This window comes from Thunnus thynnus, chromosome 23, assembly GCF_963924715.1.
Source record: "Thunnus thynnus chromosome 23, fThuThy2.1, whole genome shotgun sequence".
Taxonomy (NCBI): domain Eukaryota; kingdom Metazoa; phylum Chordata; class Actinopteri; order Scombriformes; family Scombridae; genus Thunnus; species Thunnus thynnus.
Genome location: NC_089539.1, coordinates 17110109 through 17137210, shown reverse-complemented (window position 1 = coordinate 17137210; position 27102 = coordinate 17110109). Strand labels below are relative to the sequence as shown.

The following is a 27102-nucleotide window of genomic DNA, read 5'->3' as shown; positions in this document are numbered from 1 at the left end:
GTTCCTACAGTCGGATATTTGAGCTTCACTGTGCAGAGTTTGATACTAGAAGGCTGTTTTCACATTCATCTGCTGAAAGTGGAAAGTTTCTCTGTGCTCACTGAAAATCCGATTTTAAGGGTTGGGCCTACGAGCAGGACTTGTGACATCACAACTAGTTTTGAAGCCAGTACTCAACATTCACAAGTGTGGCATGGAAACTTGAAGCCTACAGTGCACAAACACTGAAAATGGACTTTACAGTGAAGTAGGAGACATCTTGTGTTCAGCAGTTAAACTTCTGAAATGAGGGAGAATATGGAATTAAATTTATGTCAAAATTGAAAAAAGATTAAATTGATAGTGAATACAAATAAATTGAAAGCAAAAAAATTACCTCAAAGGCTAAATTTACAATAAAACTTTTGTGGTCCGTTTTTCTGCTGAATTTTTCAGTTTTACTTCTGACACAAAGCTCTCATGTGAGCGGCCCATTAGCCAGTTACTTTTGAAGGGACCATGGACAGACATGGATGTATGATAAGAATTTATAGAAGATCTTATAATACATCCATGAGGACAGGTCAATGGGAAGTCGTACTACTTGTTGCACTTCCAGACCATTGAAACTGAAAAATTAAACAGCAGAACAGGAATCAAACAAGTGACCATAAAAGAGAAATTCAGATCAGTGAAAGTAGAGAATGTTGTAATCAAATGTTTCATACTTGTAGTTTTATCGTAAATTTTGCGTTTGAGGTCACTTTTTTGTTTTCAGTTCATTTTTCACTTTCAATTTAATATTGTTAGTTTGATTCTTAAGAAGATAGATTTTGCTCAATAATTATGACACAAATTTAACCCCATAAATTTAAAAAAAATAAAAAAAAAGCTCACGATATGATGACGTAGACGCACCTGATTCCGTTAAAAAACCGGAAGAAGGCTTGTTCGTTCACTAGCGTACCAAGCTAGCTCATTTCGTATGCTACTGGAAGACATGGGGGCTGTGTGTCACAGCCGTCATTGACAGCTGCGAGTCTACTTATCAAAACAAAAACAACTAAGACGCCTTTTCATATTAAGGTAAGTAGCTGCAGGGTTTTTGGAGTGACGGCGTTGAAACAAACGCTCCTTAATTGTAATGGCAGTAACGCCAACGTCACTGTCTACTTGCGCATTGTTGGCTAGTTAGCTTGGTTTAGGTGACTACCGTGAACTGTTTGTATAAAAAGCGTTTGACAGTAGACGCCAGAAAGCAGCGATGTTATAAAGAGCTAGTTACATAGGGAGGTTAGTTGTCTGTTGTTTACCGCTAACGACAGTTTAACCGTGATCTGCTAATTTTGGCGTACAGGGCTAAACAAGACGGTTAACTTGGCTAACATCAAGGTATTGCCCCAACCAGACATGACAATCACATTAAGCGACAAATATAGCATTTAAATGCCTCAACCAATCGCTAAAAGTATGGTTTAACCCCACACGATTAGCCTGTGAAATCATAACCGTGTTAGCAAGCTGGTTTTAGTAAACTGACGGTTTTGGTGAGGTGAATGTCCCTAAACGTTTCCTTCTCAGTTGATCTCTGCGCCTGGCGACGAGCTGCCAGCTTAATGGTGACATAAACTTACTATATCATGTACATTTAATGTTACTGTCATCATTATGACACTCAGCAAATAAACCTGTTGCCGACAAAAGCTTTAAACAGCCTCATGATAGGGGAAGTTAATGCAATATTGTTGATTATTTTAACCTTATGGTCACATATTTGCATTCGTTACATGCTTGGCCTTAGCCCCTCATGAAGTAAATAATGCAACGGCACAGTAAATGCTACAACGTTGACAGCCGAAGACAACAAGGAAAGTAAAGGCACTGAGGAAGATTGACGACATAAACAAAGCTGCGACTATCGGACAGAGCCATGGTTGTTGACAGATTTCACTGTTCTTTGTACCCTAAGTTTGGCTGTCTGCATAATGTTTAAACAGTTGGCATTGACTGAGCATGCATAAGTGACTGAGCTTGAATGAGGTACTTTTAAATATTGTATATCAAAGCTATATATAGTACAAGCAGAGATTTTCATTAACAGGATTGGTTGAGGTGGGCACTGGCAAGGACCCTACACATTTGGATTTAAATTCAGTGTGCCAGTATTGTCTTACTTTATATGACAATAATATATATTGCCAAAAGCTTATTCAGCTTTGGTGCAGTGCAATGAAATAAACGTCAAAGTATCCCATTTAAGAAAGATAAAATCCCCCTTAAGAATTGTACACATGTAAATGATTTGGCAGTATTTTTATCAGCCATGTTCCTTTTGTCTGACTTCCTATTACCCAACATGCTTTCGAGTCACCCTTAAGTCTTTTGAAAGAGAGTGTTAATGTCTGTGGTTGAGCTGGCTCTGAGTCATTTCATATTTCTGGGGACAGCTTGGGCTGTTACGGCTGTTATAATGCTTATTCGCCTGAGACAGCACAGGTGGGCACTTTGATGTGTAAATTTTCGAGCAGGTGAATTAGAGTGCAAGTCTAATGGATTGCTGACAGCTTTTGTTTTAGCTAGAAAGGGTTGGGCTACAGCTGCCTCTTTCGGTGACTGCAGAGACTATTGTGGTGTTTCCATATTCGACTGGCTGTTGTATATATCTCTTAATCTAAATCTGTATTTTCCTTGAGCCACTAACCTGTCCTGGGTGGTCTTCCATATACCTCTCTTACCTCAGCTGCCAGGACAGACCTGAACATGGAGTCCATGCTGAACAAGCTAAAAAGCACCGTCACAAAGGTGACAGCAGATGTCACCAGTGCTGTCATGGGCAACCCGGTGACACGGGAGTTTGAGGTTGGACGACATATCGCCAGCGGGGGTCCTGGCATGTGTTGGAGGATCTACAATGGCACCAAGAAGTCCACCAAACAGGTGTGTGTTCATATCCTACCCCAGACCAGACCAGCTACTCTTCATACAAGTTTAGATTTAAATGAATACATAAGTAAAGCTACTACATGTCAGGACGAGCTTTGGGACTTTAAAATGAAAATTTCATGGCCTTGTCGTTTGTCTTTGCCCCTCCAGGAAGTGGCAGTATTTGTGTTTGATAAGAAGATGATTGACAAGTATCAGAAATTTGACAAGGACCAAATAATTGATTCACTGAAAAGAGGGGTGCAACAGCTGACCAGACTGCGTCACCCCCGTCTCCTGACTGTGCAGCATCCTCTGGAAGAATCACGGTGATTAACACACACACACACAGACACACACACACACACACGAATGAGTCACACCTCACAGAGGGGCTTGACATTTGAGGGAAAAATTGCATAACAAATCTATTTGTCTGCTTCTGTGTGTGCGCGCATGTAAGCAGAAGCTTTCATGATCAAAAGACCCTGTCAACTTGTCCCTGAATAATTTATGACCCCTGAGGGCAAAATAAGGTTGAGGCTGACATGGGCTTCCTTTTTTTTCCTCTACCACTCTGTCTTCTTTTAACTTTTACCCAGTGCAGCTCTTGCTCTAACTCACAATGATTTTTCTGACTCTCTTTTTGCCTTTTTTGTATTCTGCTGTTAGAGACTGTTTGGCGTTCTGCACAGAGCCAGTGTTTGCCAGTCTCTCCAACGTGCTTGGCCAATGGGACAACCTGCCCAGCCCCGTGCCTACTGACATCAAAGAGTACAAACTGTATGATGTGGAGACAAAGTATGGCTTGCTACAGGTGAGAGGGCTGACTGTTGTTAGTGGGTGGTCTGTCAGGGCCCCTAAGATAAGATGCCTTTAGCAAAAGACTACCTTAAGTTATTCTCAACAGACAGAAAATTACTTTTATTCCTGCAAAACATTGAATGTCACACAGCATGCATTTGATTAACAGTAAAACATAAGAAAATGTTATTAAAGCAATTGTACAATCAACAACTTCTGTACATATCAGTGTTTGACACACTGGCATATTGGCCTACAGTAAGACTGCAGATGCATTCACCACCTTCCAATGTATAATGAAACATTACTGAACGAGAACTTTTTGACCTTTTGGAAAATAAAGATTAAAATAATAATACAAATGTAACTGCAAAAAAACATAATCTTGACACCATATAATGAGCACACAAAATCTTAATTGTGTAGCAGGTTTTATTACTATGTAGCTTACATTTGGAATTCCAGTCTGCATTGATAAACACTGTTACTTCTCAAAGCCCGTTGAACCACCTCAATTCCAAGCCTCACCTTTCATTGTTATGCTGCTGTCTGACAGGCTGCAATATCAATTCACTTTTTTATCAGGCTGTATTTCTTCACTCCTCATCCATTTATTCTCCCACTCACCCACATGGCCTAGAGTTTTTTTTATCTTGCCTTTTTGACAGCTAGTATTCATCACTGAAATCAGTGAATTTATGGCTGGGAGGCTAGAAAATGCCTGCAATATCTACTATAAGGTTAAATTCCGTATGTAGTAACTGTATAGTAGTCTTTTAGTCATTACCAATTACTGATTATACTGCTTGTCGACTTATTCACTCTGAATATACATGAAATATATATATATATAGCTTTACCACACTTGAGGTTTTGGGCTCTGATCCTGATTGAATGAGTCGAACTGTAAACAGCAAACAATGTGCTTGTGTCTGTCTTACTCAATTGTACTGACATGTTCCTTTTCTATCTCTTTAGATCTCGGAGGGTTTGTCGTTTCTTCACAGTGGGGTGAAAATGGTCCATGGCAACCTGTGTCCAGAGAATATCATCCTCAACAAGAGTGGAGCCTGGAAGATCATGGGCTTTGACTTCAGCATCTCCTCTACCAACCCATCAGATGCTGACGTAAGTCGAGGACTCTTGTTCCCTCAGTTCAGCCTGTCAGGCAGGGCTTATTACTAGGGATGTACGATAATATCGGCATGTCATCGGTATTGGCCAACAAAGGCGTTAAAATGAAGTATTGGCATCGGCCCCTAAATGAACATTTCTGCCATTATGACAGGCCGATTTGTAACCTTCTCCTCCGTGGGTTGTTTCATGCTGACGGTCCCAGTGCTGCCTCTGCAGGTCCACTAACCTGCTGCTTCTTCCCAGTTTAACCTAAATAACAAACCGAGGGTCGGTGCTCAGGTTGGATCCACGTGGAGAGCCAGGGTTTGCTGGGAGGCTAGCTGACTGGCAATGCTGCAGCTAATGTTCCACTAGCCTCCCAGCTAGCCCCTACTCTCTGTGTGGATACAACCAGAGTACCGAGCTGCAGTTTGTTATTCAGGTTAAAGTGGGAAGAAGCAGCGGGTCTGTTGGGGAGCTGAGTGAAGTGGAACCTGCAGAGGAAGCACCAAGACCGTCAGGGTGAAACATTCTGTGGAGGAGCTGCTGTGTTTGGCCGCACAGATAGGAAACAACTCGGCTAACAGGATATACTGTTTGAAAAAACCTCTTCTTTTTTCTTCTTGGTTTATAACGGCAGTTGGCAACCAGCATATTAGGCGTATTACCGCCACCTCCGGCTCCAGAGTGTAGACCAGAGATTAAATCCTACCCATTAATCCTGTCTGTCTAAATAAACTCAAAGGAAACTCTGCTGCTTGACCCACTTGGCAGGTTCATTAAAGCTTTAATGCTGAGCTCCTGAACTCCAGTCTTCCTAAGTTCTTCCTTCATATATTGTCTTTCTTGATCATGATTAGTACAATCTATGATTGCATGTGTACAGCCAGGTGGAAAAAAATATGTGCATGCATTGGCATTGGCAATCAAAATCCAAAATGACTTGGAAAATGTATATTGTATATACGTATATTGTTCTACTTATTACCAGCAATTTTACTGAAGGAAATGGGATTTGTACCAAGTCTGGGATGAGCTGCTGCGTAGGAGGCTCAATTGAATCTCCCTGTTTGTTTTCACATCTTACACATGTCCTCCTGTGTTCTCTCTATCCCTTCAGCCTAAGTACACGTGTAAAGAATGGGAGCCCAACCTCCCTCCTCTCTGCCTCCCCAACCCCGAATACTTGGCCCCTGAGTACATCCTGTCTGTCAGCTGTGATTCAGCCTCTGACATGTACTCGCTGGGTGTGGTCATGCATGCTGTCTTCAATGAGGGCAAGCCTGTTTTCCAAGTCAACAAGCATGACATTTTTAAGAGCTTCAGCAGGCAATTGGACCAGGTGAGTGGAGGTGTGCCCAATGTGGGAGAATGACTAATGACTGCATAGACTGAAAAGATTATGAATGAAGTGTTTTAGTGCTGAATACAGTAGATTATTCAACTAATCAGGTGCGAAGCAAATGCAAAACACTTCCTTGTTAAGATTAAGATTTACTTGCTCTTCATAATATAATAACTATTGTGCTATATACACAGTTAATTTGATGTGCCAACATGCTGCTACAATACAATGCCACGGTGCACATGCTATACTTCTGTTTTTTTTTTTTCATGCTTTCATGCTGTTGTCTACTCAGATTTGAGTGATTGACCAGCTCATATTTACAGTGGATGCCTTGTTCAGATCTAAACTGATTTTGGAAAAACAGAAACATGCTTGAAATAATTCTTCTTCTGACATCTTCTGGCACACTCCAGGATCAGCTGCTCCAAACTAATGTGAATGTTATGTAGTCTCAAAAATCAAATCATGTTGTGTTTTTATCAGTCAAATGCTGATTTTGTGCCCCTCCTTAAAGTTCTGCTATTCCTTTTTATTTCTATTCTATGCAATTGTAGCTGACCAATATAAGTCCAGCACTGCTGAACAAGCTCCCCGAGGAGGTGCGGGACCATGTCAAAATGCTTCTCAGTGTCACACCTACTGTCCGACCTGATGCTGACCAGATGACCAAGGTTTGTATTGTTATTACATACATGCAGATGCAAAGAATGTCAACTCACAATGCAAATTGTCATAGTATGTGCTTCTGATTACTGGTAGTGTCTGCTGGCTTTCTTTTGATGACAGATGTCTTACTCATTATGTCTTTGTGTGGAATCCAGATCCCATTTTTTGACGACGTGGGCGCAGTGACCCTGCAGTACTTCGACTCCCTCTTCCAGAGGGACAACCTACAGAAGTCCCAGTTCTACAAAGGCCTTCCCAAAGTCCTGCCCAAACTACCCAAGGTAATTGCTTGTACATTTTGTATAGGGAAATGCAATATGCATTAGGCACAAAGGGTAGGCCAAAGAGTTGAAAAACCAGTATACAATTAGAGATATTTGGAGGTTTTCAGATTCTTTTACAGCACAGGTACTACAAGCTTGGGTCAACTTTAGTCATCCTTTTCAATACCTGACTGCTCATGTTACAGCCCTTCAGTATTCCCATATTGAGCTGAAAACATGATCTCACCTGTGCCTTTTTTGCAGTCATATGCTCTCTAATGGACTCATTATGGACATGCAGTATATACAGTTTGAAGTAATCTCCTTTTTTAATGGCAGCTTCTTTAATCCATTCTGATTTCCTTTCTCACAGAGAGTGGTGATGTATCGCATCTTGCCATCATTGACCTCTGAGTTCATCAACCCCGACATGGTTCCCTTTGTGCTGCCCAACGTGCTGCTGATCGCCGAGGAGTGTACCAAGGAGGAGTATGTTCGTCTCATCATGCCCGACCTTACACCTGTTTTCAAGCAACAAGAGCCTGTCCAGGTAGACAGAAGCGTATGACTCAACTCATACAGTATGCCCTTTGCACATGTCTGACACAAAGTTGGCTGTTCTAGAGACTCTACTAATGCAGTCTAAGCATGTGTTGGTAAGCTAGCAATGCACTCAAGTGATGACGTGATCTAAGTAATGTGCTTTACCTTTTTCTAAAAAGAGCTTTTGAAAAGATGATGTTTCTGCCTTTTGCCATTTGTGTGTAATTGAAAAGATAAAAATAACCTGACTAAAGAGCATGCTCAGTTTGGGCTCAGCCTGTCATTTTATCAAGACTTGTCTTTCTCTGTATTTTTTCTTTCCATGCTCCTTCAGGCTAGTAATATGGTGAGTGGTCTTTGCTGTGAATATGCTCCTGTCACATCAGTTAGTGTGTGTGTTGTGTTGTCTGTAATACTAAAAGCTGCACTAAAGCCACAGTCTGCGCTCTCTTTCACGTACCACCTTACTCATCAGTAGGAAATAGCACAGTATTCTCTTGCTTTTTATTCTTGTTTTCCTAACTGGGTCCCTGTGTTGTGCAGATCCTGCTGATCTTCCTGCAGAAGATGGACCTGCTGCTGACCAAGACACCGGCGGAGGAAATCAAGAACAGCGTACTGCCTATGGTTTACCGAGCTCTAGAAGCCCCTTCTGTACAGATCCAGGTACAGGAGGAAAATTGGTCTTCTCAGTGTTTGAGGTGCTGTTACACCCCTTTTTATTTAAGGATAAACACTGTGAGAATAGTTGCCAACACTGACTTCATCGGTGTATATTTTTAGAATAACACTTGGACACCTTTGGAACGTTTTTTGTCACTTGCTGTTAGTCTGCATTATCTTTTCAGTTTTACTTTGACAGCACAGTAAGAATATGCTGCATTTGGCATCATAAAAATGTCATAGTTCATAACATCTTTCCCGTGGAACAGGAGCTGTGCCTGAACATCATCCCGACATTTGCCAACCTGATTGAGTATCCGTCCATGAAGAACTCCCTCATCCCTCGAATCAAATCAGCCTGCCTGCAGACTTCCTCTCTAGCTGTGAGTTTCCATCAGTCATTTTCTGCTCTCAGCTTGCTCTCTTCAGTCCTTCTAGCTTCACACAAATGATCTTTCTCTGTAGTTCTATCTTTAGGTGTCTTTATTTTTGTTTTTGTCCTTCTCGAACACTGTTACACAGTCGACTATCAACTGAAATTTCTTACTGAATTTCTCTCTCAATGGTGTTACCTATTTTAGTACTGTAATCAACAGTATATGTATTCTAACCTTGTCTATGTGTCCTGTTTTGTCATTGCGTAGGTGCGGGTGAACTCTCTAGTGTGTCTGGGGAAGATTTTGGAATATTTAGACAAATGGTTTGTCATTGATGAGATCCTGCCCTTCCTACAACAGATCCCCTCTAGAGAACCCGCAGTACTCATGGGCATTCTAGGTAAAGAAAACAGAGCCTCTAATGATATGTCTTTCCTGTATGAAACAGATGAGCAGCCTCTTGGTTTGCTTGAGCATTGGTTATCTGACTTTCCCCATCTCACTTTAGGAATCTACAAGTGTACCTTCACCCACAAGAAGCTGGGCATCCCCAAAGAGCATCTCGCCTCCAAAAGCCTGCCCCACCTTGTGTCTCTTAGTATAGACAACAACCTCAACCTTAATCAGGTACAACACAGCCAAACACGTACATGCATTTTTTTGTCTTTGTCCCCTTTTGTTGCTACGAAGACATCATTATCCTTATAGGTGTCCTTGAAGTTTCTTCTTTTCTTATATATCTTATGTATTCCATATTTCAGTTCAACTCGTTCATGGTGGTTATCCGTGATATGCTGAGTCGCATGGAGGCTGAACACAAAACCAAGTTGGAGCAGCTGCATATCATGCAGGAGCAGCAGAGGTGTCTATCACGATTTTATGCACCCTGTATAATATCTTTTTATTCACTCTGATGAAATATAAAATGATCATACATATTAATGGGGGATTTTATACAAATTAGCTAGGAAGGTAATTATAAGGTAATTGGATGTGTCAAAGCAATGAGCCGTAGATTCTTGTCACATAATGATGATTATGGCATGACTAATTGAGATGTGCAAAGGCCTCTTCAGATTCAATCTACTCTGATTTTTTTGTTTTAATTATTGTCTCTTCTAACAGGAGTTTGAACATATCTAGCTCAGGGAACCAATCAGAGGAGACCAAGAGTCCACCTAGCTCTGGGAACCAGGTGAGACGATGATTCTATGACAACCAAGTAAAGGATCAGAGAAAATGTGTATAACTACTATGCATGAAAGGTTTTCTTGTGCCTTCAATTTTCTAAAAATTGGAAATTTTATGTTTTATCTCTGGGTGCTGCAGTTTTTCCATTCTGTCTTTTTATTCCCCTTTCAGATTGATGATATCTTTGGCAGCACAGGGGTTAATGGGAAAGAGAATGGGTCTTCAGCAACAGCCTCACAGCCTAATAGAGTATGGAAACAATGTCACACCTCATTTAGACTGATCTTCACCTTTTGTCTGTTTTTACATGTAGTCTAATTTGCATGTTCTCTCTTCCTCTGCATCACTCTTTTCTCTCTCTACTAGATGTCTCTGACTCTAGAGGAGAAACAGCGATTAGCTAAGGAGCAAGAGCAGGCAGCCAAACTGAGGAGCCAGCAGCCGTTAGCACCACAGACTGTCAAACCAGCCTCCACCACCAACACCAAGGTAGAACATACATACTTCTGGTTAAACAAACACATGCTCCAACACTCATGGATTGTGATGATAAATCTTACTCTTTTTTGTTTTGCAGACTAAGGATCTGACCAGCAGCCTTCTGAACAACATGACATCTCTAAACAGCTTATCCTTGGCTAACACACCACGACCAGCCCCAGTACAGGGTACCACCATCTCTGTCTTCCCCTCCTCCACCCCAATGGTGGCCCCCATTGGCGCCTCAGTCTCTAATGGCTTCAACCAACCCATGGGCTTCCAGGCAGGAGGCATGGGGATGGGCATGCGGCCCGCAGGCCCAAGCACCTATGGCGGCATGGCCACCACTACCAGCACCCCAAATTTTGGTGCCCTCACACAGAATCAAGGACCTCTTGGGCAGACCAATAAAGGCCCCGACATGTCAGCCTTGGACAATCTTTTTACAGCAAGCAAGCCCAAAGTCACCCTCAACCAAATGGGTCCCATGGCTCCACCTGGAACCAACACCCCTTGGCTCAATCAGTATGGTTCGGCCCAGAACGCTCAGACTCAGATGCAGGGAGCGCCAGTAGGTATGGGAGGGATGCAGAGTGGATTTGGGATGCAAGCAAACCCTTTTTTCAGCCCTCAGAACTTCTCTCAACCTACTGCTGCCCCTGGCATGAACCAAAGTGGGATTAAACATAGTGCATCTGTCAACAATGATCTGAAAGACTTATTCGGCTAAAAGTATAGCATATTCTTATAATGACTGTGGACAGAAGAGCCTTGATTTATCTCAACAAAAGACACTGATTGAATGTGAAGATTTAAAAATCCTATCAAGGGTGTTGCTGTCTGTATTTTTAATCTGACCTGGTTTAAATTCTGACTCTCGATCACATTCAGCTGGCCACTGGGCCTCGGCAAATTAACCTGCACCTGAATTCCATTTCTACTTGACCAGAAGGACAAAAGGTTGGGTTGGGAACTTCTTCTATGCTGTGTTCTTTAAATGCTGGGGGTTTCCTACTGTTTTGTACTTGACATTCTTGGGAGTGCAACTGTCACGAGTTGAGATTAATCCCAGCTCAGTTTATTCAGGAAGGTTTTGTGTTCATATCATGAATGATTGAATGGCTCGAGTGAACTTAACTCCATGAACTAGCTGCATCAGAATCACCCCTTAAATCCTGGAAGAAAAAGACAGAAAAGTCATCTTCCATGGTTCACATCAGCTTATTTGCTCTCATCTTCTTCAGGCTTCTGTAACTTTTTATTGCTTTTCCAGACTATTTTAGGATTTGCTGCATGTCTCAAGTGATCACAGGTTGGCTTAAAAACAAATACCGCATACACCAAAATGTCTGAGCCCAGAGGGGAGGTAGCTTCAAGTTTAGCACTGACAAGTTTGCTGTCACTGATCTGCATCCAGGAGGCTCCTCCGTGGAGACGATATGAAAGGGGGTGTAAAAAAAATTGACAGGCCAACAGTTGCAGTGTTAAACGGGGCAAACCAAGTAGCCCCTCTCAAGCCTGTCTCCATGGTAACTGCTTCTCTGCAGCACCAGTAACCTCCATTTCATGAACACAAATATGACTGGCTCTCGTTCTCTTATCATCTGGGGTAAACTATAGTGAAGTTATAGTGACGCTATGGTGAAGTTAGTTTTGTCTGGTCAGAGTTTAACAACCATTTCACCTCCTTTTGGAAACAAAAGACATGTATGAGTTTCTGTAGATGCAGTATGAAAGACTTATCTGATGGTAGTGGAACAGGATGTGTGGAGTAGATCTTACAGCAGTTTCCTTTTAACCAGATGCTAATGCTAAACGCGATGAACAAGGACCACGTGCACTGCTTAGGCTGTTGTGCCTTACATGGGTACATGTGTAAAACTAGACGGACAGTACTGATCTGTTAGTCGGGCGTTAACATTTTCCCCTTAATCAGCCGTCTGGAGTTTGCTTCTCAAATTTCTTCTAAACTTTGCTTTGTTGCATGTTGCTGAACTTGACCACAAAAGATCTAAAGTTTTATTTTTAGCATCTTTTCTAACAATGATTCCTAATGATTCCAGTGACCAATGATATTCTATTTCACACATACACAAGCTGGATTTTCTCTGAGGTTTTTAAGGCGCCCCCAAATCCCGCAGTGTACCATTTCTGTTGAACAATTTATACAATGAAGAGGAAATCACTATATATTTTGATTTCAGCACTTTTCAGCTGTCGGAGGACCTGTGCTGGTGATGTGATGATATTATGAAGTGTAAATATATAGTTATTTAAAAATGGATTGCTATGTGAGGGCCTTGACATTTTTATGTTCTTGTGATAATGGTTAAGAGGCCTTAGATGAGTTGTGTGCAATAATCTTTACTGGTAGTGGAGGGGACACTGTGTAGTGCATTTCAATTGACCCAATGAAGTGATGTGTCCTTCTCCTTCAACTTCATTGACCTACAATAACCACATAGGTCTGTCAGATTTTCTAAACTGCTTTAACATTAATGTGTACTCATTCGAAATCTCACATTTTTGAAGGTAATTACACCATTTTACAGTTTTTAGATGCACCTTGGTCACATTGTGTTTCTGCTGACGATGATTGTTGTTAACATGCTAAAGTGTAAAGTCTTTAATTAGATTAACTTTTTTTTTTTTTTTGTATATCAATGCCACCTATACATGGTGAGCTTTCTTTGCAGCTGCATGGCAGTGTTACTGGCTGGTGAATCTGACTCTTCAGGTTCTCTTCATTACCCCCATCGTCACACATTGGCTACAAATGTGTCTGTGACTGGATCTTTTGCCATCTGTCGATCAATATGTAGTACTGTACGTGACAATTTTGATTTCATCACAAAGTGGATGTGATGTTTGGAGCGTGTGTCACATATCCTGGCAGAACCCCAAAGCGGAAAACTAAAGCTTATTCTTCTACAAAATCATTTGTGTACTACCGCTGTCCATATATGTGTATATGTGTGGCCCTTGTTTTATGTGTTAAGGTGCTGGTGTCAGAGGTGGTTCAATGAAAATCTGTACATATAAAGGAAAGTACAAAATCTGCTATTCTCAAAGGGTGATCGTTATTTGTGTGATTTAAAACACTAAACACAACTTCAGACACTGGAACAGAAGTAGCTTTAATTTAGACAAGAAAGAGTGACTACATGGCAGCATTAATGGATATTTGAGGATTTCCTGAATTGGCGTGATACAGAGAGGAATACATGAAATCTCAAAGCTGAACTTCCCTTTGGTTTTAGGTCAAAAGAGGTATCATGTTGAAAAATAAAAACAAAGATTAAGAAAAGTGCACTCATGAAAAGGCAGTATGAATGAACATTTTAACATTTACTCAACTGATCATTTGCAGTTTGACATAAAATATGGGTAAACATCCCTTTGGTTGAAGGTTAAAAGAAGCGCAGCATTGAGCATTAAAAATTGAGGAAAATTTTTAAAAATATAACTTATTACTATGTTAAAGTGCATTCATAACAAACCTGCAGATACTTTTGTAAGAGCATAAGGTGCGCTGCATTCGTAATGTAAAGAATATTCCCACACACCTTGTATATGAAATCTTTAAATAACTGCCATGTACAGTAAGGTTGTCCAAACAGCAGAGAGGAGGCTGCATTTGAGAAACAGTACTACAACCTGAGGCTGGCAGTGAGGTCAGAGGCTTTCCTGATTGATTGGTAAAACCAACATTATCTGTTGTTGTCTCAGTGAGTCACTGGTTAAGTCTTCGAACTGGTCTGGTGGTCGTAGTGGACAGGTTCATCTGAGTCATGGCTGCAAAAGACATGCAAATTCAGAATGAACTTCTAATAAATACATTACCACCTGCATTGAGTGATAGAGACTCCCACCTTGCCAGGAGTGAAAAACAGTAGATTTCTGTGCTTGCAGCTCACCTGAGAAGTTAAGCTCATAGCTGAAGTTCTTGGTGGTAAACCTCATAGTGCCTGATGGGTTTTGTTGGTACTGGAGCTCAATATCCTGACTGGAAGTACTGCATTTTCCCTACAGAGGGGAGCAACACAAAATGAAGGAAAACACATAAAGGATAGGTTCACAATTTTTTGAGTCTGTCCACAGGTATTTTGTGCATTCAAAAGTTCATCTGAAGCTTATATGAGGCTTCAGCAGTCTGAGTTAGTCATATCAAGTGGATATCTGCCACATTTACATCAAATTCCCTCTTTGTGTTTCCTCAGACAGTGTTTACCTGTTGAGCTATAGTGGAAGTATAGTAACAAAAAGAGGAAGCTTCATATTAGCTTCATATTAGCTTCAATAAACATTTAAATACATATACAATACAAAGGAGGCCTGGAGATTTTAGCCCCCATCACTTAAATTGTAAGTGCATTATGGAGGGATCTTCATCTATGGCCATCTATTCCATCTATCTATAGCAAGAAAAACCTATTTCAATGTTCATTTAGGAACCTGACTATTGTTTGAAGACAGAATTGAAAAATTGTGATCCGGTCCTTAAAGCAATGTACGTACTGTATGTTAAGTCTTGTCAAGCATTGTGTGTTTGTGTGCACTTTATGATTAAATGATATAACTTAGATGTTAGATCTATGAGTAATGTGTCTACCTTTGGATTAAACTGATTTATTAATCTTTGCTAACTTCTAACTTATTTACAGTATCTAGTGGTATTTATTCATGAACAGAAGAAAGTTGTGTCTTACATTAGAATAATCTTTCCATTTTCCACCGATATCTTTGAACTGCCAGCGTGGAAATCTGAAGAAGAGAATAATGTTAAAAACATTTACAGTACCATTCATGCATTTTGCAAACAGCCTCATACTAAATGAGTCTACTGACCTGCTGTTCTGTTCACTCCCATTGCCAGCAGTCCTCCTCACGGCTCTTGTAGTCCCGATCTTGTTGTTGACTTGACACATTCCTATGATGAACCGGTATAGAGAGAATTTTAGTGCCAATTTTAACTCCTGTTCTCAACAAAAAGAAAAAAGACTGTACATATTTTTTATATATGTAAGTGTGCGTTACTTGTAAAATCCAGTGTATAGGAGAATCTGTTGATCTTGAAGCGTAGCTGGCCCTGTGGGTTCAGCTGGTATTGTGTTTCAATATCAGTGCTGCCGAAGCCACATATCTGCACACATGCAAACAAGATCAAACAAATCCATGTTATACTATGTGTGAGCTTTCATTAGAAAGGATTATCTTGAAATTATTCTCAATTTGACCAACAGATGCCACTGTTGATTATTTCACATTTTATTTACTAGGAAAAAAGAAGAATGAAAGTTTCATATCTTAAAACATCATACTGAAAAGTACCTTACAATCGTAAAAGTTATAGTTTCTAGCTGTAAGTATGATAAAAAACTATCAGTGTTAACTTTCTTTTGGAAGTTTTGAGAATAAACTTCTGACTCCAGCTACCTGAAATTGTCGGGTGCCATACTTACATATGCATCGTATTCTGTCCATTCCCCCTCCTCTCCCATGAACTCCCACTTGAAGCCTCCATCAGTGAGTTGTGAGGAGGAAGCCGCTGGAAGAACTGAGGCGGAGTAAAGGCTGCAAGGACATTAAGAGACTATCATGCATGTTCAAACCTGTGTACCTTTCCTATTTAGACAAAAATATAAATCCTAAAGATGGAAGGTCTTACCTCCCTGCGTTGGAAGTGAATTTTGGACGTCTGCGGACATTCCTGCACACGCCCGTGATGCAGTTTGTTTGGGTCATGGCTGCAGAGGCAATTAGTTAAAACTCAGTGTGCACAGGCATATTTATCAAAATTACCAACCTCACACAAGCAAAAATGACATACTGGAGAAGTCGAGTCTGTAGCTTGTAGAGCCCACTGTGAAGCTGAAGGTTCCCCGAGGGTTTAGAGAGAACTGATGCTCCACATCTCTACTGCTGACTGAGGAGGCCTGAGTGCTCAAGCCCTGAAGAAGAGGAGGAAAGAGGATGGACAACAGAGGGAAGTGGTGACTTTTTGTGTTATGTTGATCAAGAATGAATATAAGATTTGTAGAAAACCTATAACTCCTCACCTGGGATCCATATTCCCGCCACAGCTGGTCATCTCTGAAGTACCAGCCTATGTCCTCAGTCTGGCCCGGAGGAAGGAAGCTTAGTCTCTGAACCTTTAAAGCTGTGTTCAGCGTCTGCAGTTTATCAAAGTCTATAAACACTGACCCATGACTAGTGTTGATGGTGATTCCTTTAGCTCCAGGTTGGCAGTAGTGGGTCTCGATCACATGGTCGTTGTCAATTTGCAGCCACTGTTGTCCGTCTGACAGCTGCCACACATAATGTTTCCCATTGGCTGTGAAATAGAGCAACATGGGTTAATATCATGTATTTATTGTTCTATATGATCTAGGTTATTGACAAAGAGTGGGCAGTTATAAAAGCAAGTCAAAGCCAGGTTAATGTCTGTCATTTGGATGAGCGTGGAGCTTGTTAAGATAGTCCAGGTGCACTTCCTGGTCTGTGAATGTGTTTGTAGAGATTAGACTAGAAAAGTGGACATAAAAAGCTGATATATTCACATGGCATGTTAACTCTTTACCTGAGGGAGGTACTCCACCCATATATAGGCCTAACTTTCTCATTTAAAAAAACAACAGCTTCAACTTTAGACATCTAATAATACTTGCAATATTGTTCTGTTCGTTGTAAGTCAATCCTTATCAATGGCAATCAGCTAAAAGGCTCAAATATAGACCTACGTGTAAGCAGCAGGAATTTAAATTAGTTTACATACCTAGAGTCGTCTGCGAGGAATAACTCATCTCGTCCTCATTTTCCTTTAAATCATAGCAACAAATACAAATAGATTACAAAGAGATTTTAGAGAATTATCGGCAGAAGAGTCTGTGAAGCTCATAGCAAAGACTGATTTCAAGGAGGAAATGTTTTGTAGACTTACCGAGCTCCGAGAAAAGAACACTGCAATAATGAGAAAAAGGCTGATTACACAAACAGAAAGAGAGCAATATTTATTTGTATTTGAGACTTTAATTAAAACTTTCCATCGTTTCATTAAATCCCCTTTACTTACTCTTAGTAAGAGACCGACGTGAAGTCAAAATTGACTTGTCAGGAAAGCTGTCATCAACTTTCACTTTCATTTCTCTACAATATGACAAATGAAACCACAAGTTTTATGTGAATTATTATCCTGTTTAAAAAGGGTTGCCTGACGTTTTTGTTTGGTAGACGATAGGCTATAATATGAATCGCCCTTTGACTGCAGTAAAAACACGTTAAGGCACATTTACTATATTATTTACTGGCCACTAATGTGGGAAGTTTCGTCAAGGTATATTAGCCCGTATTTTGTAATTTGACATTTATTTAAATGACTGTGTTCTCATACAGTTAATTCGCTGATTGGTTACAGCAGGGATATGTGGATGGATCAATGGCAGCACCTTAACACTGCTGAGGAGGTTTTCTAGTTAAATTTGATAATATTCAAGACCCCCTACAGACATGTTTTAAGACATGAAAAATAGTCTGCTTTAAATAATAATTTGTGTTGAGATGATTTTAGCTCAAAAAGTTCAATTACATTTACTCATTCTCCCTTATATCCAGAATCTGTATGCATATGTTTTTCATTCAAAAGTTCAACTACTAGACATTATTTTGTCTCCTTCTTCACTGAAAAGTAAATTGTCAATGTATGTGTGCACTGGAGGCTTATTTTTATCTCCGGTATGGGGACAAAGATTTATCCCCTCATAGTTATTTATGCTGCTTCACTCATAAAACCATATAAAATATCTAAAATAAAAATAGCCTATTTTGAAAAAAAATCTAAGTAATTAAATGGCTGCAACGTGAGAACAGTCATTAGTGCAAACAATAATAAAATCAGAAAAGGACTTTGGACTGTCAGCGCTCATGTGTCAATAGAGATGACACTGCGTCTGACGCATTAAATGGACCAAGGGCTACGTAACGACGCAGTAAATGGACTAGGGATTTCCTCCTCCCTTGCTCGGATATTTGCAGAGATATGGGTTAAAAAAATCTGTACTCCACAGGAAAGCATAAAAGGACAGAAGTCCGTCATCAAACCAGACTTAGTCTGACGAGCAGGTATCTACTGTAGCCTGTTTATTTTATCATGACAGCACGCTGTGATTATTTTCTATTCAATATTGAAGTTTCCATAGAGCTTAAGTAAACAGTGACTTGCTAGAATGACATTAAGTGTATTGGCACGTCTGGCAGCATTTGACCTTTTGTTTTGTTGTATGTGATTACATCTCCTGTGTGTCTGCGTGAAGAAAGGACCAGGAATAAACTTGACATCACATCCCTGGGGGTGAATATATCGCGCTAACCTGCATATACGTGTTAAACCTAGAAATAAGGTGACACAGAGAAACATTTCCCCCTTCAGCAGATAAATGTGAAAACAGCTTCAATCCCTACATATACATTATTTTGCACAGAATGAAATAACAACGACCAAACACATCTTTGAGTGAAGGGGGAAAGTACTGGTATCATGTCATATTGACTCAAAAACAACAAAACAGACAGTGATACATTTGTACTTTTTTTTTTTTTTATTTAATTTTTTTAAAACTTGCATTCAATATGATCCCAGTTCAGTGCAGGTTACACATGTACATCAGTTCTACACAGAATACTTTAGTATGAAGCAGAATAAGATATGAGGCTGGCCTTCCAACCTTGAGTAAAAAACGATATGAATTGAGCTGAAGAATCCACAATCATGAGTGTTTTTACGGCACAATGTAACCACCTGAGTCACCAGCTTCAGAGGTATGTCATGTAAAACCAATGTGCAAAGGCAGCATAGTAAATAACCTTGAATTTGCACTGGGTTTGGTTTGGCAGTTTGTAAATATGTTAGAGCATGAATGTACCATCAAATATTATATCTAATAATTATTGCAGTGCTGGTCTATTTGTTTATTTTCTTCTTCAGATTCTGTAGCACCATAAATTATTTGCATCCTTCTGGCACGGAAGTGCACAGCAAATCATGTCTTATGAAACAAATCAAATTAGAAATTATGATGGCATCACTTATCCCCCTCTAATGTAAACACAATGTTAGATTTTCCATAAAGAGGCCAATGTAGAAACAAACCTATTGAAAGCCAACAATAAAAAGTATTCTCCCAACACACAAAATAAATGAATATCCGATTAAAGCATAGAATACGGTATTGCACAATTGTGTTCTTAAGGTCTTCATAATCCTCTTTCGTGCTCACACCAACACACGTCTGATGTTGCGCGTATGTTTGGTCTTCAGGTTGGTTTGGATCATCGCTGTGGAAAATAACAGGAAAACAAAATAGAATTTAATTTTCCATGTGGTGTTTCAGGAGTCTTTTTAAAAGGCAGTTACAATATATTATAACTGAGATTCTTTATTAGTTGTTCATTGTATTTTCTCTGTCCATAAATTTCCCAGGGAGAGCTGGAAAGAACTATACAATTTGGCTCCAATAATAGGTGGAGCAAAGAAAAAATTTATGTTTATGCTTAGCTTAGCATAAGCTAGCCTGGCTCTGTCCAACGATAAAATCTGTGTATATGAACCTCTAAAGCTCACTAATTAAACTGTTATATCTTGTTAGTCTAATCCATATAAAAACCAAAGTGTAAAAACAATAAGTTGTGCTTATAGGAGTGGTTATGTTATGTTTCTCCCTGCTTTCAGTCTTTATGCTAAGCTAAGCTAAGCTAGCCGGCTGCTTGCTGCACATATTTACCCTAAAAATATGAGAGTAGTATATCAATCTTCTTGAAAATGTGAAACTATATTCCTTTAAGTGTAACATAGAGTGTTTTAGTCAGCATAGAGTAGGTCTGCTTAACATGCAAAAAAGGGACATTTCTCTACAGGCTAGCATACAATTAAACATGTTTGAAGAATAACATTTCCAGTAATAAATTAATAATTCATGAATATTTTGTTGGGTTTAAATGGAGCAGTTTTTTCAAGGAAACTCATCTGCAGCTACTTTAAACTCACCACAACTAACTAAACTCTAATAGCAATCTCTATTTTACATATAGCTAACTCCAAATTGCATATAGTTCTTTCCAGAGAACTTTAAACAAATTAAATGTTACCATTTTTTCTCTTATTACAGTATTTAAAACATGACTCAACCTCCAAAGTCCAGCTGGTAGGAGTGTCCGTTCACTTTGAAGGTCATTTTGCTGTTGGGGTTTTGCTGGAACTTCCTCTCAATGTCATCGCTGGTTACTGAGCTTTCAGTTGAACTGCCCCTCTGCAGAAACAAGGTCATTCAAATCATAACAATGCTGAAACGTATCACAGCACTATTATTCAGAGACGTATAAAGTTTCTCAGCTAAATATAAACTCCACTCTGCAGATAACCTACCCTTTGTTTGAACTCGTGCCATTTTCCACTGTCTCCCTCAAACTGCCATTGTGGTTTGGTGCCTATGTTAAGGTTCTGTAAACCTTGTGCTGCCTGAGAAGCTCTGTAACAAGAAACATCAAATTATGGATTCTGTCACAAAATTAAAGAAACATGATGGTTGGAAAGCAAGTGACTTGAAGGTATAGCTTGACATTTTGAAAAATACACTGATTTGCTCTCTGGTTGAGACTTAGATGAGAAGATTGTTACTACCCTAATGTTGTACAATGAATATAAAGCTACAGCCAGATTCAGGTTATCTTAGCTTAGCATAAAGACTGGAAACAGTCTGGGACTGTAACTTCCTGGAGTCTTCTCTGGTTGTCTGGCAACTGCTCCTAGCCAAGAAATAGTCCATTAAATATCCCTGTAAATTGGCAAATTGTCATCTTTGCACTTTGGTTTTTGTATGAATTAAACAAACAAGATATAATGTTTAAATTAGTGAGCTGTAGATGTGCTGGTAGTTATATATATTTTTTTACCTTTGTACAGTGCCAGGCTAGCTCCCCCCCACATTTCCAGTCTTTATGCTACGCTAAGCTAACTGGCTCTAGGTTGTGGCTTCAGAGCGGTATGGAGCGTCTAATCTAACTCTTGGTCAAATAAGCAAATTTCCCCAAATATCAAATTATTCCTTTAAAATTATTTGAACAATTATTGACCCCTGTTGGAAAATAGCCTGACATTCTCCAGTGGTATGCAGCTTCTGTCTCAGCAGTTTTTTTTTTTTACATATTTCTTATTAACTGGACTGAAATTTTATCAGTTACGCCAACAAATAAAATCCAAACTCACGCTGCTCCTGCTTGTTGTTGTTGGTACACTGGACGACGAGTAACTCTCCTCTTTCTATTATGACTCACCTGTCGCATCTCTAACAAAAGACAAAGAGGATAGAATCAGGTTGGTGTGTAAAATTCAGTTGGACTGGTGTTATAAAAATGAGCATGCTGTGATGGTTTTGTGAGTATACTACACCTGGGAATTTAATCTCAAAGGTTTCTGAGCCCTTTTTGAAAGTAAAAGAGCTTGTTGGGTTACTCTGGAACTTCACCTCTATGTCAGAGTTCTTCACAGGACTGGGGTTACCCTTTGAATCCTGTCAGAACAAGTAAAAAAACCCAACAATTAACAAAACTGACAATGAAGATTAAGAAAAAATGTTTTCAAAGCTTTAAATTCACACTTGAAATTACAATTAATATGGGACTTGGTGTAAGCCATCTACCTTCTCTCCATACTTGATCCACTTATGACTCAAGGTGCAGTACCAAATCCACACAGTGTTTCCATCATCCAAACGTCTCACTTTCAGTCTCTTTCCATACACTCTCATTTTGTTAAAATCTATACTCACTGCCCTGCAGAAAGTGAGAAAAACAACAACCAGGTCATTCCCTGCTTGTACTCAGACAGTAATCAAGCATATTTTTTCAGTGCTTTACCCATATTGTGTGTTGTAGATTTTAATGCTTTTGGTGTGGGGCAGGGAGTACTGGGCCTCAATAATGTGATCATTATCAACATCCATCCAGCAACTTCCATCATTCAGCTGCCACTGGTAGCATCGGCCATCAGTAAGCTTTTCATCTAATAAAAAAAGACATAATATTGACTTAAAATTAAATTGAGCAACACTTAACAACACTAACAGTGAATATTATTCTATTTTTAAGGGGAATTAAAGCTGCAATAATCTATATTTTTATATGAACAATGTATCAAATGACTATGTGAAAGGTATCAGTCATGATGACAAACCCATAAAGAATTTTTACTCGACTATAGAGCTTTTTTTTTTGCCTCTTTTAGCTCATTGTTTTGGGTTTTTTGAAAAAGCTCGGATAAACCTCTTGTATGCTACCTGCCCAGCACGTAACAGCAGACAGAGTTAGTGACGACCCAGTGAGTAAAGTGGAACATTTAACAGCCTAAGCGCCAAATATTTTTCTCCAAAGTTGTTGGAAACCAAAAAAAAAGGTTAAAATCACAAACAACAACAGCAAAAAAATCCCTTACTGCAGCTTTAAGTAATCTAACATTTATCAGCTCTGTACTGCTGACCAAGATTCATGTTTAGCAACAGGCCTGATGTAAAAAATGAATTAAGAATGTAATATTGTAGTTATTTTGTTTTAGAGATAAAACTTCTAAATGTTTATTTCATTAACTTTTGGTCTTTTTTATCTAATGGACAAGCCTCTAATATAATGCATTCTCTTTCCAACCCTGTATTTTTACAATTGGAAAGATTTTTCTTGCTAATGACAACAGGGATCCAAAAACACATTAAGTGAAGAGGTGCTATTTCATTATCTACACTTTATATTGTATTTAAAAAATCACATTGGTCAGTGAAGTCATTACAATCCAAACAACATATGATAATCTCAATCCTTAGAGCCTCGATTCAGATCAGGAAATGGCTGTAACAGGAAGAGAGGAAATCTCAGAAGAGCAACAGGAAGCAGGGGATCACTTTTCCAGGATGGACAGAAACACTTGCAGTAGTTTTACTGTTGTTGTTAATAATTGTATGTACAGAGTAGAGAGGAGACAGGAGTTTCAGGGAAAATGCAAACCAACTGCTGATGTATTAAACCCTCTTTCTCCTCCTCTACCACCTTACCTGTAGATGTTGATCTGTCCGAAGACCTGTTGCTTCCACCAAAGGAAGATCTTCCACCTCCGGGGTGCTTCAGCTTACATTTGGATCCTTTGCGACAGTTTCCTTTCAGGGCAAACTTGCAAACATGCAAGTAAGGGCACTCGTCACCGTCCCGACAGCTGCCTCTGTTGTAAAACTTGCAAGGCTCCCTCTACGCACACAGATAAAAACTTAGTTAGATAGTTTGTGTTAAGTCTGGGTTAAAGTGGTTTTATGACTCCGGCATCTTCTTTGTCCATAAACACACCTGACCGTCGTCGGATTCTTCATCTGAATATTCGTCACTGTCTGTCTCATCACTGACGTAAGATTCACCTTCAGATGTGTTTTCCTCATCAGACTCTGGAAAAAATTGTACAAACCCCGAGGAGACAAAGGAGAACACATATTAAATGTTCAGATGTTTTTTGGACACTTAAAAATGATGGTGGAAGTGTTGTTATCTTTAAATGTAAACTTAAAATTTACCTCTTTAGCCTGGCTTTTGATAGAGAATGATTTATAGACATTATTTACTTTATTTTATTCACTTATTTTATTGTATTCATGTTGTCAAATTTTATTTTATTATCATTAATATTATTATATATGTTTAACTCTCTTATCGATTGTATTTCTTTGTTTTTTTAATCTATTTTATTTAGTTTTTAAGTTTAGTTTTTATTTCACTTTTTAATTTTATTATAGCTTTTAAATCTATTTTATTTTATTATATTTTCATATTTTTATTATATTATTTTTACTGTTTACTGTCAACACTTGTTCTGTTTATTATTGGCTGTCAGTCATCTGTGAAGCACTTTGAATTGCACTGTAACCTGTATGAAAGGTGCCATACAAATAAAGTTTGATTGATTGATTGATTGATGATTGAACATGATCTTGTGGCTGAAAGGGAGCCTATTAACACTCATTGTTTTGGAATGAGGTGGATTGAGATTACTTATAGGTGTATTGCTGACAAAGGCAGGGTAGAAACCACTAACTCCACTTCACACCACGACCATGAAAACACACCTTGACTCTTAAATAATTAAAATAAACATACACAGTGTAAACGCTAAATATGTGTCATGACCTTTCATGGACATAATCCTACAGAGATTTTATATTTTTGTAGCATTCCTATAATAATGGATGACATGGTCTTAGAATATTTCCTCATGTTCTGTTGTTGTTGAGCTGTTATCACCATTGAACTACTTTCTGTGGTTACATAACGTTTCAATACTTTGAACTAGTAAACAAATAATTTGATAATAAATTAATAACCCTGCTTTTTTATAGAATAACAAATCATATGTAAGTAATTATAGGTGTTAGTTTAACTATCTACTGTATATCTCCAGTCTTTTATCTTATCATACCAGCAACTATAGAGATCTAGATCTACTAATCAGATTCTTTTAAATGTTCCCACTCAGAGCTTTATAAAGCTGCTTTCTCCTTTTATGCTGCAAAATACCATTACCTTAGAAACCCTCCCTTCTTTGAATAACTTGAAAGGTCTTTTAAAAACTGCCCTCAAGGAAACATGTTGCTTTTTTTATGTAACCTTGACTTGAGGAGGACTGTGTTATGGATATCAACGGTATGGCCTGCATGCCTCTCTTCTCTTACTCTTTCCCTTTAGTAGCTTTTATGTATCGTCTGTGTTCTATTATGTGATTTTTTTTTTTTATGTGAAACTGTCTTGACCAGGACTCCCATAAAGAAGAGATCCTGTATCTTAATGGGACCTTCCTGGGTAAAGAAAGGATTTTAAAAAATGTCTCATTATAGACAGTTTTAAACAAACTGTACAATAAATGGAGATCTGAAGTCAAATCCATGATGTTAATCTACTGCCTCCTGCTGGATTACAACATTACATGCAGTATATGGTCATTATCTACAAACTAGAAAATAGTAACTAAATAAAAGTTGGATAATAAACGTGAACACTTTGAATAAACTTCAATTTAATGTGTAAATTAGAAAAATAAAGTAAAGCATGATTTTTACAGAACAGCTTCAGACTATAGTTATGTATTCCATGTAAGGGAACCCAATAAACGAAACTGAAACTTTATCTCCATTATGATTGCTGATGTTCTTACGATAAATCAGATGAGTGTTCAGACATGCATCATTCTCATTGCTGTCTTCCTTTTCCACCCTTTTGGGCGTTTGGTTTGATATCAAGCGCTTTATGTCTCAATACAATAGATACAGCGGCCACATTGCCTACAGATTTTGTAATGAGGGCAGATTAGTGTCACACACGGAGAAAAAAGTAGTTTGAAGGTAAAAAAACAACGCACACATCAAGCAAATAAACAACAGACAATCAAATAAACAACAAGCCAACAACTATGCAGATAAATACTAGTAAACAACAAACTACAGTAATGTTTAAAGGCTACTCACGAGCGGCAGACGCCATCCTCCAGCTTGCGATGCTTATTGAAGCCTACTTTCGTTTTCATTTTCTTACATTTTATGGAAAACAGTCACACCCATGTAACTGACCGAGAGGTTAGTAATGCTGTGCTGCCCCAGGGCCCACATAACTTCAGACTGAAGTCTGTATCATATATGTAACTAAAAAACACAAGTTTGCTGATTTAACTAAAAGCCCACTGACATCAGGAGGGATGTCTGAGTCTTGTGTTTGTGATTAATTTTTGCTGCTGTCAAAACACTACATCCATGATAGATAGAAATATAAATGAATGATCAGCCTTGTAGGTTATAATTTTATGTATTATTATGCTTACTTTTAGTCTTGCACCCCCTACTGTACCCTCTATCTTTACTTGATTATTGGTATATTTGTTACATACACGTTTTTTTTGTTTATTTTCATGTATCAGAATCATCTTTATTGGACATGAATGTTTGCGCATACAAGGAATTTGACTCTGGTTTAGTGGCTCTAAATGTATTTACACAAAATAACAACACAACAATCTTCAGAAATATACACAAGGAATGACTACATACCGGTGAAACCGCTTCTGTTGCCTGTACACAGTATACAAATGGTGCAAAGAAGTCAAGAGTGCAAGGAGTGTTGAGATAAATTTTAAATGGTAATATAGTAGGTGGTTATGTACAGTATATATAGCCTGTTCAAGTATACAGTAATGAGTGAAATGTATTGCATATTTTGTATTTTAAACTAAATAAATATCTATAATTTGTAGGTACAGTGGGTAATATAGTGTTTAAAGATTGTACCTGAGCTAACTGTTCATAAGTGTGACAGAAGGGGGGCAGAAGCTCTTCTTGTTTTTGGTGGTTTTGGTGTACAGTGTTCTGTAGTGCCTACCAGAGGGGAGAAGTTGGATTTGATTTTTGATCTGATTTGATTTATTTGACATATCAAAACAAATATATATATAAATGTCATACACTGACAAGTACATATATATTTAGAATGTCGAGGATAACACAATAAAAAGTTAAAAGATAATTTATTTCCATTGTGGTCCTCTTTCAAGGCAGACCACGATAGCAAGACAAGTCACAGATGACTAAGGTACCCTGTACCATCAAATAGGCTACAATAACAGAAGGTGTGAAGGGTCTGCAGTGATTTTACACGCCAGTTTCCTGACTCTGGAGGTGTACAGGTC

General features: G+C 38.8%; 3 protein-coding genes across 4 annotated transcripts; 1 reads left to right on the top strand and 2 right to left on the bottom strand.

The window, feature by feature from the left end:
• The first annotated feature begins 907 nt into the window (after positions 1–907).
• scyl2 (SCY1 like pseudokinase 2) lies at positions 908–13410 on the top strand. 2 transcript variants are annotated; one of them, XM_067581328.1, is made up of 19 exons: positions 908–1065; positions 2720–2916; positions 3073–3230; positions 3574–3718; positions 4684–4833; positions 5942–6163; positions 6724–6840; positions 6991–7116; positions 7472–7648; positions 7976–7987; positions 8185–8307; positions 8574–8687; positions 8949–9081; positions 9190–9308; positions 9443–9543; positions 9807–9876; positions 10044–10121; positions 10239–10361; positions 10450–13410. In XM_067581328.1, exons 2-19 carry the CDS (start codon positions 2740–2742, stop codon positions 11080–11082), a joined length of 2778 nt encoding a protein of 925 aa, XP_067437429.1. In that variant the 5' UTR covers positions 908–1065; positions 2720–2739; the 3' UTR covers positions 11083–13410. The 2 variants fall into 2 exon arrangements, with proteins under 2 accessions (XP_067437429.1, XP_067437430.1); XM_067581329.1 differs by lacking the exon at positions 7976–7987.
• A 58-nt stretch (positions 13411–13468) lies between these two features.
• si:ch211-244b2.3 (uncharacterized protein LOC557230 homolog) lies at positions 13469–17947 on the bottom strand. Its single transcript, XM_067581330.1, has 12 exons — positions 17425–17947; positions 17293–17312; positions 17128–17170; positions 16412–16686; positions 16183–16303; positions 16021–16099; positions 15815–15926; positions 15390–15495; positions 15201–15282; positions 15062–15116; positions 14270–14378; positions 13469–14147 (listed from the first exon to the last, which is right to left on the bottom strand). Exons 1-12 carry the CDS (start codon positions 17492–17494, stop codon positions 14086–14088), a joined length of 1134 nt encoding a protein of 377 aa, XP_067437431.1. The 5' UTR covers positions 17495–17947; the 3' UTR covers positions 13469–14085.
• A 933-nt stretch (positions 17948–18880) lies between these two features.
• Positions 18881–25998, bottom strand: si:ch211-244b2.4 (uncharacterized protein LOC541512 homolog). Its single transcript, XM_067581848.1, has 10 exons — positions 25892–25998; positions 23730–23824; positions 23444–23633; positions 22260–22404; positions 22043–22175; positions 21793–21913; positions 21610–21688; positions 20770–20872; positions 20533–20653; positions 18881–19682 (listed from the first exon to the last, which is right to left on the bottom strand). The coding sequence occupies exons 1-10, from the start codon at positions 25905–25907 to the stop codon at positions 19621–19623; spliced, it is 1065 nt and encodes a 354-aa protein (XP_067437949.1). The 5' UTR covers positions 25908–25998; the 3' UTR covers positions 18881–19620.
• Positions 25999–27102: the final 1104 nt, after the last annotated feature.